This window comes from Botryllus schlosseri, chromosome 7, assembly GCF_051294905.1.
Source record: "Botryllus schlosseri isolate E-star chromosome 7, Bs_hap1, whole genome shotgun sequence".
Taxonomy (NCBI): Eukaryota; Metazoa; Chordata; class Ascidiacea; order Stolidobranchia; family Styelidae; genus Botryllus; species Botryllus schlosseri.
Window position 1 is genome coordinate 5,692,421 of NC_137242.1, and position 13,504 is coordinate 5,705,924.

The 13,504-nt window shown below is 39.6% G+C and overlaps 1 protein-coding gene across 1 annotated transcript; it reads left to right on the plus strand.

Annotated features, from left to right (window-relative positions):
* The first annotated feature begins 5,063 nt into the window (after window positions 1–5,063).
* On the plus strand, window positions 5,064–8,802 carry LOC145443351 (uncharacterized). Its single transcript, XM_080321331.1, has 4 exons — window positions 5,064–5,277; window positions 5,689–5,761; window positions 5,822–5,922; window positions 6,430–8,802. Exons 1-4 carry the CDS (start codon window positions 5,171–5,173, stop codon window positions 6,650–6,652), a joined length of 504 nt encoding a protein of 167 aa, XP_080177457.1. The 5' UTR covers window positions 5,064–5,170; the 3' UTR covers window positions 6,653–8,802.
* Window positions 8,803–13,504: the final 4,702 nt, after the last annotated feature.

The window sequence follows — 13,504 nt, forward strand, 5'->3', positions numbered from 1 at the left end:
TGACAAAGTAAGAGTGGCTTTGGGAGTTCTGAAGTGCACTGATTCCGAATATGATGGGTTTTTTCAAATTGGCTCTATATTTGGGAATGACCCATGGGGATATTACGACTAAAATCTCACATCTCGCTCTATGCTGGGCTGGGTAAAAGAACGGCTAAGTCGGCATTATAAAGTTCAGAAATTCAATCTTCTTGTTATTTTTACACACTAAAGACTGTTTTAAATCAAAATACAGCAACATAATTATATTTAGGGGTGTTCGATTTATCATAGTTGGAGATTTTCCTGGATATTATGTACATAAATAAACTACAATCATGTATATAAGTATCTACCTAAATGCTCAAATAACATTACATTAATTCAATCAGCATTATCTCAACCAGCTATTGTAAATTCACAATAATCAGTTGGAATATAATATTAACAATTTATATTAAAACAAAATTGTTTCTTGTACGATTTTCAATTTGAGCAATTTAGTGCAGTCTCTTGAAAGGTTCCAGCAATACCCAGCTATATTATGTTCATCTTATCTACCCTGTTATCTTTTTAATTTGATGTAACGATGTCTTGGTGGAACCTTTCCATTTGCTCTTCACTCTGTAATCACCAAGATGAACAGGAAATATATCAAGATTACTGAACAGGAAGTGAACTTTACTGCTCGTGTTTGCTCCAAGTTTTCCATATGCTGATACCAATTTTCGGACCAACTGTTTGTAGTTGGGCACTTTGTAATCTTCCAAACAGTTTTATTTACTACATGTTTGAAGGAATTCCATGCAGTGAGTTCAATTCTATATATGAAATTGGAATCTTTCATCCATATTCGAATTTGAGGTCCATCAACAAAGATACCATTTTTAAGCTTCTCGCTTGATAGGGATATTAGGTATACCGACTTTGTTGACTCAGATGAAAATTATCCATTTACTAGCCAAGAAGTTCTCAAAGGGTGGGCCACTGGAGCATTTTGAGGTTGGCCACAAACGTATTTGGAAAATTGTAGAACTAGGTGAAGTTTAGTTATATTTTTCATGGTATTCGCACAATTCATATTATCGTATTATACGTAGGAGGATACATAAAGCTTTTCATCCGTCTCAGATGAGACGTAGTGGCACGTATGGAGTCGCAATGTACAGGTCGAAAATGGGATGGGGAAACGGCGGCTTTTCCTCTGGCTATGACAACCTGCGGCTAACAGCAACTAAAATAATATCGAGTATATAATAACTGGAAGGTAATGCCAAAGTAACCAAGTATTCCGGCAGGGTAATATATCGTATGCCGGTTGAAAACAGGGTGTGCAATATAATCGGACCAAAGTGTAATTGATGTAGATTTACGGTACTTCGGCAGGTCGTATTATTGTAACATAGAAATAGCCATAATTGCAAATTATTATCAACGAATCGTAATGGATTGGGGATTTAGCTGAGCGCATTAATCTTTGGAGTTCGTTTAAAATGTTCGGCCTTTAAATAATTGTAAATAATGTAAGAGTCACATGAATTGATTGTATCATTGGATTGAATGCTCTGACATCGCAACTTCGGCAGGTGCAAGACATAAAATGTACAATAGTACATCGTGCAGATCGCATATTTAAAAAATCTTTCTTCACTTCTCTGTAGCAGACATGGGGTAATCGCGATTAGTAATCGTAATCGATTACGACGATTACAGTATTTTAAGTAATCGTAATCGCAATCGATTACATTCGAAAAAATTCCGTAGTAATCGTAATCGTAATCGACTACCTTCCATATCTAATCAATTTCTTTGTGAAAGAACGATTACTTTCTATTTGTACAAGGACTATGATATAAACTGAACATTGAACAATGAACATTCGTGAACAAGGAAAAGATGTTATACCGGGTTAGTGATAGCACAAACGTTTGATTTTCAAACGCCACAACTCATTCTTACGTCAGAAGTATTAATTACCTTTGCTCATGATTGCGTATGTGTATGAATTATCCACACATAGTAAATAGATATTCGATTTACATTTTATGTGATTGTAAGAACACCCACCGTGGTGTGTATCAGGTTATCAATACACACGAGACGCCACTACCTCGCAGCAGGATAATAATAATCGCCGGAATGCCAAGTTTCAAATAGTAACTTATGCCTAGATGTTTGGTTATGCTTAGTTAAACGCAGTTTGACCGTTGCTGCTTGTCGTTGCTGCTTGGCGGTACACCGGACAAAGATTTGAAATTTTGTACTCGTCAAATAAAACATTGTGGTTTCCACAACGAAGCATTAAAAATCAAAAGCTGCTGATATATATATCATAACCGAGCCGTTCTTTGCCGTTTCTCGTAATCGCAGCTTGCAGCATCTGTATTAAGTTGAGGGCAGAATTTTATTTTCACTTTATCTTATTCTCATATGACACTACTTGAAACAAGCCAATCGTTATTTCACAATTTTTTACTCAACGTTTGGACCTGTCGTTATATTCATCTGTTTATATACCATGTTAGCGTGAGTTGTAGCTAGAATCAGAACCAAAACAGCAATTCGTCCCCCACTTCAAACATTCGTCTTGGGTCACTGTTCAATTTTCAAGGTGAAGACTGAATTTCGTCAATAATATTGGCAATTGCATTATATTACCATTCATTTTTAATCCTCTTTCAGCCCCCGATTTACCTGTAGAGCTGGGGGGCAAGTAATTCATAATTATTACATCTGCATAATAAAATGTTGTTAATTCGTGACCTCCGGCCTAATCAAGAGATATTGTCGTCGCCCAAACGTAGCAGACTATAAGAAAAACTTTCGTGAGACGCGCACACAAATTGGCATGCATTTATTCCTCTGTGGGTGCCCGGGGTGGCATTTGCATTGTGGGCTCATATTGAAAGGACAGGACTATTTGTCCCGCCCACCCAGCGCTGCAGTTGACAATGGACAAGTACCCTAAGTTTCGGCCAAGGTCTTTCTTTAGTTGCATACTCCGTTGAGTCGCAAGTTGGCCGATCTGCATATGTCTTTTGTTGTGTCATGGCGCAGTAATGACGGGCACTGAATTACCTATTCCCAAAAATTATATATGTTTTTTTCTTGAGGAGGAGAGGTATGCATATCAAAATCAAGCTATATACATACATTTAAATAATGTGGAGTTTGGGGTGCGGCATAGTTTGTTTGTTTTGGGGTATTCATGGTGTTTGTCGACTACTATGGTCATTTACACCAGGCCGACATACTTCTTATTTTCCGTAACTGCCGACTTATAGCTCGGCCCACCTCTAGGCTTTTGTAAGACACCGCTGACGCAGATGAGGTGGCGAGGAGGAGCCTAGGTAAACCTCCAACACTTAGGTATCGGAATTCGGAAGTCGACCTCGGTCGGACTCGAACCCGCACCCATTGGTGTTGCAGCCGCGGATTATACCACTGCGCTGTCTCGCCACGCATAGTTACGGCATAGTTACGGACCTGGCAAGAATGCAAATCGTTGGGTGCAATAAATCGTTCCCTATAAAGTTGGGCAATAGGTGCAATAAGACGTAACGAGGAGATGAGGCATCATTTATGAAGAAAGTTGTAACCCCATTAGGCCTTTTCATCAAATGTCTATATTGTCTTCCAATATATCTTCTAAGGTTAGTTCTAAGAAGCAAAAATAAATGTAATCGTGAGTAATCGTGATGACTTTTCCAATGTAATCGTAATCGTAATCAACTACTTCTGATTTTGCTGTAATCGTAATCGTAATCGCGAGATTAAGAAGTAATCGTAATTGCAATCAATTCAATTCATGAAGTAATCAACCCATGTCTGCTCCGTAGCAACCCATTCACCAAAGCATTGTTTGCCGCTTGCCCAGAATGATTGTATTATTCCCCACAATATTGGAACTATAACCCCAATCACACAGTGAATGCCGGCGTTAGATCATTGTGCTTCGCAACGCGAGTGGGACAGCGGACGATCGTAATGTACACAAGAGTTACAGCCTACGATCTACCAGGGCTGTAACTGCCGCACCCAAAACCCCAATTATGGAGCTCGAAGAGACCCAAAATTATTTCGTTGGTCGTTTGCTGGAGGATATTTATTCCACTTGAAAGTTTTCGTCCGGCGCTTCGCGCGATTTCATGTCCCGAGAGGTCTAGTCTGTCTTAAATATGATCACTAAGAGAAAATGCGCACATTTTGGAAAAATAGGCATATCAGCCTTCGATTCCCACGCATTGAACATGGCTATGAATCTAAGATAAGAGGTGGGCCACAGAACATTTTTAAACCGGAAAACGGGCCATGGCCAAAAAAGGTTGAGAAACCCTGTACTAGCGTAAAGAGACGAGACCCATATCAGTATTGTATCAGCTATTCAAGGACAAATTTGATGGCGTTATACTCCTCTTTTATCTTTGTGGAATGACCAATTGGTACAGGAGAAAATATATTTCCGTTATGCAAAAGTACAATTTTTCGGCTTGACAAGATGTTTTTCGACTAACAAAGATCCCACACCAGATCATGTTAATATTGATTGAATAACTGAGGACGACATGAGGGTTTTTCATAGTCAATTATCTAATTATGCGCAGTATAAAATTTAAAAAGCTACGATTTACTTTTTGCAAAGGGAATTATTTCTGGTGTAAAGAAAGTAATTTGGGCGTTTTTAAGGGTGTTGGTATCTTGTAAACAAGAATCAATCTGGCAAAACTAATGTGATATTCGTGATCAACAACCTCGGAAACCCCAGAAACGACTCCGAGATGTGCTGCCTAAATAATTTTGTTTCGTTTTGTTGACCAGTGTTATAGATGAAAAACAGTAGTGCTGGAACATAAATAATTAAGTTGGCAGCCATGTAGTTTAATCGAAAATATAGACACTAAAACGGCTGTGAGGCGGAAATATTCTTCTAGTTCATCTATATATCTTCAAGATATCATTGAGTGGGAACGTTGGTCAAGTTCCTTAGAGAAAGTCAGGCGATCCCATGGGTATTCCCCGGGTAACCCGATAGCCCAATACGGCGAACGTAGAGCATCAGAAGTGCGTTTTTGGTAGATCGGCGGTTGTCGAGCAATCCGAGCACTGAAGAAAATTAAATTTTATAATCCTTTATTTTATTTCGAAAGATAATAGAGATCACACCGAGAATCATCCATGTGACCAATTGAATATGCTTACTTTCAAAGTAGCAGCACAAGCTATTGTTGCCACAGTAAGATTTCGAGGGACAAACGGGAGAGACATCGCGTTGTTGGCGTCTGCTCGGAACCAGTTCAAGTAAGAGATGCGCATTCTTTTACTATGGTACATTTAAATAATAACTGGTGTTGTTGATATCTGCTACGGCGGTAACTGTTTTAGCATTCAGCAACGCATGATCCGAATCTTAAATAGCGATTACAGTCGAATCCGACCGTTTATCAGATTATGAACTGAAAATAATACCCGATTTACAATCAAGGATAGTGCATGGTATTTGATGCAAAGACTACACATTTGGAATTATGTAAGCGCCTATTTTTAAAAGTTGTTTGGTTCACTATAAACATGTTGGGTCTTCTTCTTGAGTCAACACGAACCTTGTAATCAATTCAATTTAAATAATATATAGTTTAGGTGGTAGGTATGAGAATTTGGATGACTTGATACTCGCATCAACGATATAATACGCAATATCTAATTTTTCAGCGGGATAAGAAGTGTTAGCGCGGTGGTTCACCGTGTCCTGCGATGGCGTAATCGCGCACGAAGGACTCTACTAGTAAGTTGTCTGCTCGGAAGCTCACTACTATTGCTAAGAAATCTAAATATCCCTGTACAGAACCACGCCCGAACACATCCGTCGCGACCAGCGTCATTCGATGTAAACACGCAATCGTCTAATGTTGACGCCGCCCAGCCGCTGCACCCATTGTGTCCGAGGTAATATATGTATACAATACATAAATGAACATTTATGTTATACTTCATTGTACATACAGTTGAGCAGCGGTAAGCAATTGTTTTACCGAACGGCGCAAATGAGAAGCATAAAATGTTGTCGGCGGGTCGAGCCATAAGTTTAAAAAAATTCTGGGGCAAATTAATATTATTTCTAAATTGAAAGCAGTGAATTATATTGTTAAGTAGATGTGTTAATAGTAGGTAATGGGAAAATGATGATTAGTTTACAAAAATAATATTTATTTAGTATCCTAGTGTTCCAGACAATAAAAAACATGAAACATCTTTTACTCTGTTTTGATCACATTAACCCCAGACACTCATTTTCTATTAGGACACAAAAATGCGTTTGGGATGTCACAGAGCTGGTCACGGTCCACATACACAGTCCATAATCAATCTTTATTTGTATTTCTTGCATTTAACCAGCGCAATTACTTTTCAGAATTAAAGGTATCTCGATTTTACAAATTCATTTTGTAACAGGACTCGCTCACCGGCTCAACATTCTTGCGTCTTTTGTATCGATCGTGCGCTTGTTGGATTTGTGGAACTGCACCTTGGAAGACCATTAGTTTGTATGGCTCACGAAGTATTCGACCGTGATCGGGACCTATCAATGTGGCATTCGAATCGTACCTTTCACCACGAGCCGGGAGAAATCTCAGGCGAATATGCAAGGAACCTATCGCAGTTCAATTCTTCCTGAGCTGACTAGTTGCAGAACTGGAACTCCTACGTTATAACCTGCGTAGATTTTATCCAGCACTATATGCAGATACTCAATACTAATCGGCCAATCTTGTTAAACACAATTTTTGTGTAGCTAATGATTAATTTGAAACCACGGAGAGGCCATGCGGCCTTCTAGTCTATATGCCATTTATATCTCGTTATATTGTCTTAATTATTATACAAGGGTCGTCCTTATCCTTACACCTTGACATGCTTTGCATTGTCTTGCCCTATATGACTATGTAGAATGAGTACTACATCGACTTTGCCAGTATTAAAATTGCATTTGTAACTGCGTAGAAGCGTATTACATCGACGATCGCAAATTTGAAACTGCATTTATGACTGTGTAGAATGCGTCCAACATCGAACACGATCGCAGCTTTCAAACTGCATTCATGACTGTGTAGAATGCGTACTACATCGAACACGATCGCAGTTTTCAAACTGCATTTATGACTATGTACAATGTATACTACAGCGACCATCGCAAATTTGAAACTGCATTTACTACTGTGTAGAATGCGTACTACATCGAACACTACCGCAGTTTTCAAACTGCATTTATGACTGTGTAGAATGCGTACTACATCGAGCACTATCGCAGTTTTCAAACTGCATTTATGACTGTGTAGAATGCGTACTACATCGAACACGATCGCAGTTTTCAAACTGCATTTATGACTATGTACAATGTATACTACAGCGACCATCGCAATTTTGAAACTGCATTTATGACTGTGTATAATACATCCTACATCGACCATCGCAGTTTTGCAACTGCATTTATGAAGTGTAAAATCCTCATCTGTATCTATACACAACACACCTAATACAAGCTGTCGACCCTTTACCATACTTGAAATGACGTAGTTAACATCCTTTTCATATCACACAGTTAGAAATGAGACCACAATAGGTACAACAAGGTGTTATTATAACAAGGTCTTTGGATTAAGTGTTAACATTGATCATACCTATTATACAGGATTTACGTCTACAAGAGTATTGATTTCACACGTTATCATTCCACCCTCAGTCATTCATAACTACTTACCATAGAATGCTTTATTCGAAGTTTTATTTTACCTCTATCATTCCGTAGTACTTCCTGCCTATGACACGCTTTGGGAGAGCAGTGTAATGCGCTACTAAAGATTATTTACTGTGGCGGTTCGTATTATTCTTACTTACAGTTGACCAAGGTATTTTCCTATGCTTTTTCGAAGATGCTGTTTACGAAAAATAAACATGTGTCAGTACCTGTCTCATAGTAGCTGTATCACATCATGGATGTTACCATCTCTCGATAGTATAGTCAACGATATATGTGATTTGTTGGGTAGACCTATGAGCTTCAAAATATGAGGTGGGGTGGGTTATCGCGTCTGTTGAGCATACTCCGTATTGATCAAGCTAAGACATTCGCGTGTTACGGCTCACAGCTACAAGAGAGAACAGGATCCGCGAGGGCAATTAAAGCAAATCACCTAATTTCGTATTAACGTGAGTGTTACGTTACAAGGTATGGGTACATGACCGCAGCTACAGAGACATATAGCAAGCCGTGGTTCCCGACCGGCGGTCCGCGACGACGGTCCGCCAGGTATAATAAAATTTTATACCTTAATTGAAAAATGCAAGATGTTGAAGGCTTGTCCAGTCCAGTGACAAAAGAAAGAGAACATCAAATTTGAACTGATTTCGAACTTTGCTAATTCCGTGATTGGCATTATTGTGACATTAAGCCTCGTAACATGATCAATTTGATCATGATACATTGATTTGAAATTAAGCCGTCTCCGTTGACTATACAAGCACGCTGCATCTACATACGGCCTACGCTTGTCGTAATTACATTTTGGGTTGATATAATTTTTTAAAGATCCATATGTCCGCCCATATTTTTTAAAATTTTGATGGTCCGTGAGTTAAGAAAAAGGTTGAGAACCACCGAAAAAGAACACTTACCTCTGTATTGAATTTTGAAATTGCGACCTTTTTTCCGTTGGTTGCAACACATTTATTCATAGCATAACGTCGTGGGCGAAACGCGATCTCGTTTTAAATTCGTAATGGTTGTACGGTTTTGTGTTAAGAAGTTGTTATGTGAGTATAGCCAAACTTTAAGCGCATATAGAAACGCGATTCGGCGATATTGTTCACTCTACAGATGTATGCTCTACCCCTACAATGTGTACAAGTACATGTACCAGGCACCTACCATGTGATTATTCCCGTTGATTCGAATCGACATGCTTCATTCGAATCATTCGCAAAGATGATTAGAGTTGTTATCGCTGATCCTCAAGTAGCAGAAGTAGAAGTAGCGATTCCGTAGTAAGTTGAAAAATAAGTATTCGAGGCAGCGTTCCGCTTCAACAACTATAGTAACCCAGTCAACAAAAATGTATGTATGTATCAGGGGTTTTATTGTGCTCGACTACTAAGGTCTTGTGCACCACGCCTGGGGGAGATAATAGTTAAATGAGATACGTCTACACAATACAACAAATTCTATGACCGGAATAACCATACGCGGATCAGTCAACAGACAGTCCAAGTTAAAGCACACACTGCTATGTTCAGCTATATTTTTTAAATATTGTCTCTGGTGATAGTATCGAAGACACGTCACTGATGTCAGTATAGGAAATGTTCTACAGTTTCTGGTACGCTACACGTTTCGCAGAGACCACTGTCATGACAACTATGCGATGGAGGTGGTAGTTCAATTTACAGTGCCAGTTTGTAGTCGCAATATAATGGATGATTCCCATCGCGACAAATTTCGTGGACGGGGAATGCATGAAAATGTTGCGTGTAAACGTAAGTACGCAGAGTCTTGCTCGATGCCGTTCAATTCCGACATCCACTTCTCAATACATATTCCATTGGTGTGTGACTTCATTTCGGCAAGTGACAGAATCATTTCGTTTTCGTCGTTGGATCCAGGTGAGCTAGCGGCGAGTTTTGCGAGCTCATCCGCCCTTTCATTGCCACGTATTCCTGTGTGAGCGGGAATCCAAATGAACGTCACTTGTACTCCCTTTGTTGCCAGGTCTCTACAAAGTAAGAAAATACTTTCAATTAAACTATTCGAATTACCATTATTTTTGATCGACATCAATGCGCTTTGACTGTCGGAGAATATCGCTAACTGTTTAAACGGCATACATGCGTTGCTCGCCCAATTTAAACTTAACATAATTGCATATAATTCCGAAGAAAATATCGATTGTTTGGCGTTACGAGTGGCCCAATGACAATATTGAAATTCTTCGACCCAAAATGCTGCACCACCGCGCGTATTTGTTTTCGAACCGTCGGTGTATACTTTCGTATAAGTACGATAGCACGTCGCAATGTAATGTTCACATTCCTCACGTATATATTCAGGATAGTGAGCCCCGCAAGTGATACGCGTCAATTTCAGATCGACAACAAGCAGTTCATTCACCCAAGGCGGCACTGTACTCGGTTTCCTAGACTGTAAAATAAATTGTCTAACTGTGTATATTCAATGCCAAACCAAGAGAAGACAGTGCAGGAGCAGCGTTGCCAGACATCTTTTGAGAAAAGGGGCCAAACAGCGCCGGAAAAGGCGCCCAAAAGGGCCAAATTGTTTAATGACGTAAAGAACGTTGCAACATTACCCATAGTCCTTTTGTCAATCACCTGGAATTCCAGTTTTATATTGTTGATACTGTGTTTTCCAACTGAATATAAAATCGTAAAATATAACTTTTTGTGCTATAATATGAGAGTGATTAAATTTTATGAATTTTATTTAAAAATTGAGAGAACAGTTTCTTTACATTTGAAACTTATCCAACTTATATACTTAATTTTTAGGTTTTTATCAAAAAACTCTCCGGTTATGTTGAAGTTTTTTTCTTTGAAATTTCTATCAATCATTAAGTACTAAGGGTGCTCTTCTTCAGACTTTTTCAGCTACTTAGTTTCCAGCCATGATCGATGCTTTTTCGTCCACCTGTTCACAAATCTGTATTCACAATTCCAACCCAGTCTACATTCTACAAAAATAAATCCAAATCTTCTACAGTGTCTCCACTCGAATCTTTGACATTGGCATAAACTTTGTCAGCTCAATTTTTGAGATAGATTTATTTGAATACTTAGTTTGATGGTAGGTTTCAACTCATTCCAAAAAGGGTCAAATATTGAAACTAAAGGGCCAAGGGACCAAATTAATTTTTGGGGGCCAACTGCCACTAAAAAAGACCAAATTTGTGTAATTTGACCCCAAAATGGCCATGGCCATTCTGGGAACCCTGCGCAGGATAGAAGTGAATTCAATTCACCATTATAACACAAGATTCTCACAGAATCAGTCCCTATTTGTCAAATTGAATTCATCAAGACTGTCAAGAAATTCCCTATCTTATATAGGTGTGAAATTTTGGATCAATGTACCAACTTTCTACCGTACTCTTCCTTATCACACATTTAACGCTCGCTATTGCAAATTCGTATTATCCAAGTACTAAGAAGAACATATCTCATGACCACAGTGATGATGTTTGTTGTTTTGTTTCATTTAATATGCTACAATAATATTACCACTGTGTACATGGGTCAAATTGTTATTTTCTGATCACACTGTGAACTATGGTAACCGTCCTTCACTAGTGTTGCTGTCTTTTATTTACTTTTGTTTATTTCGTTACTCTTTGCGGTGCTACTCGACTGAGAGAAGAAATTGATCCATATTATAATTAATACTGCCAATATGCTTGGGTGACTCCGGCCTAGAAGACTTCGGTCATATCGGGTCTCCCAGTCTATACCGTGTAAATTATAGTTAGGAAAATTTAAAAAATGTATACTATTGGACGTGAATGTTTGTGGACATTGCCTTTACTATATTTCATGGTTGACGAATAAAAGAATTCTCTCTCTCTCTCTCTCTCATCCGTTTTGACACCGTAGTGAGATAGCACTTTTGATGTACAATAACCAGGCCTGCTTATATTTGGATATTGGGTTTAATTTTTGGAGATTCTCCAAAAATAAGATTTGAAAACATCCAAAAATAAGCTTTTTTTGGATGATGTTTTTTTAGTGAAATAAATGAGTCAGAGCAGTGTAAATACTGTTGAAACGACCAGCAAACTCATAAAACACACAAGAAACAGCGTGTGTGTGAGAGAGGGGGTCTCCGAAGCGCTAAAAGTATACTTCCACTTACTGGGTGGATCAGAGGCATGGCGACAAGGGTTGAAGAGGCGACAGGGTATAGAATTGTGCGAATGCGGTGCGGGCTGCACCACTGGACCTTGTGGCGCAGGCCAAATACCTCCACCTCTGCAACAATCACTTCGTCCACACGACGATGGGACTGAATGGCCACCTCAGACGGCAACAGAACTTGATCCAGGAGATGGAAAGTACGTGCCCCAAGTTTGCTGACACCCGTTGGTTGTCAATTAAGAACGTGAGCTCTTGGTTGACTGGACACCGTACCAAACTAATCGAGGTTATGAACAAGAAAAGTCCGGTCTGTGTACCTTCGTCGCAGTGGTGGATCAAACTGATCGTCCACGATCGCATGGCCACATAGCTGAGCACCACGGTCCCGAAGCTTCAGGGATTTGGGTTTCTGATCGCTGAGGATCTGCATCGCCTGGTCGCAAGTCTTCGAGCTCGGTGCCCAGCTGCAGACTGGGACAATGACATCCGCGGCAAAGACGGTTTTCTGGTCAGAGGTTGCAGGGCTATCACGTTCACTGAGGCACGCAACTTCGTGGAAGATTAGGGGTGTGCAGTCCTCGACCTTCTCGAGAACATCGCTCGAGAACATGGCTCATTGACGGCATGAAGAAAATCGAAGTTGCCGACAATGAAAGGGTCCTGCCCTGTCTACCACACCAAGTGGTGCAACCTCGTGGGCCCTAAGTGAGAGGACATAGCAAACACTCCTTGCTCTTTTTGATTCTAATAATATAAAAAACAGTGATACATATATACAGGCTACTTTATTTGCAGCTCCGTGAATTGATCGACAAAAGCCGGTGTCGGCTGTCGAACAAGTGGACACCAGAGTAGGTACATAATATCGAAGACCAATTCCAATCCATGTCTTTCCGATGCAAAATGGACGTCACTTCCAAGCGCATTATTGACCAGCGCCTGTCAGGAGCAAAGGCTTGAGAGATTGAAGAGTTCGGAGAGTTTGAAGCCATCCGACTTTTCTTTGGACCCCTATAGGCTCGATGTTTCCCACCACTGCGGCGTTCGAAGCCGATTTATCGAAATTCAAGTGGGAGAAGCGTCTCTACCGGGCGTCTGTCATAAATTTTTATTTTGAGGGTATTCTGTAGGCTAAAGACTTTGTGACGAAAGTATTGGGAAGTTAGATCAATATCACTGATGATGTCGATGTGTTGGAGGACGTGAAAACATGATAATACCATACTTTCGGTGAAGTTTTCTAGCAGTGTTAGGGATAAAAACACCTTCATTTCTTATTTTTGGAGATTCTCCAAAAATAAAATTTGACAACATCCAAAACTAAGCTATTTTTGTTATTTTTTGGAGAAATCCAAAAATAAACAGGCTTGACAATAACGGATCTCTCTCGAATTCAAAAAAATCGATTGTTCTTCTTTCCATCGGTCGGCCGGGCAGATTGGTGTCAGCGTTATTAACCAATCAAATTGCGCATGATTATCACGCGACTTCACCGTGACGTTTCTTCTGCCTAGCTTTGCCAGGTTCGTGAGTACTTGAGCGTGGAGTGATTGTGATGTCATAAGTAATCGAATACTGTTTATCGTTGCACACTTAAAAGTTTGAATTATAT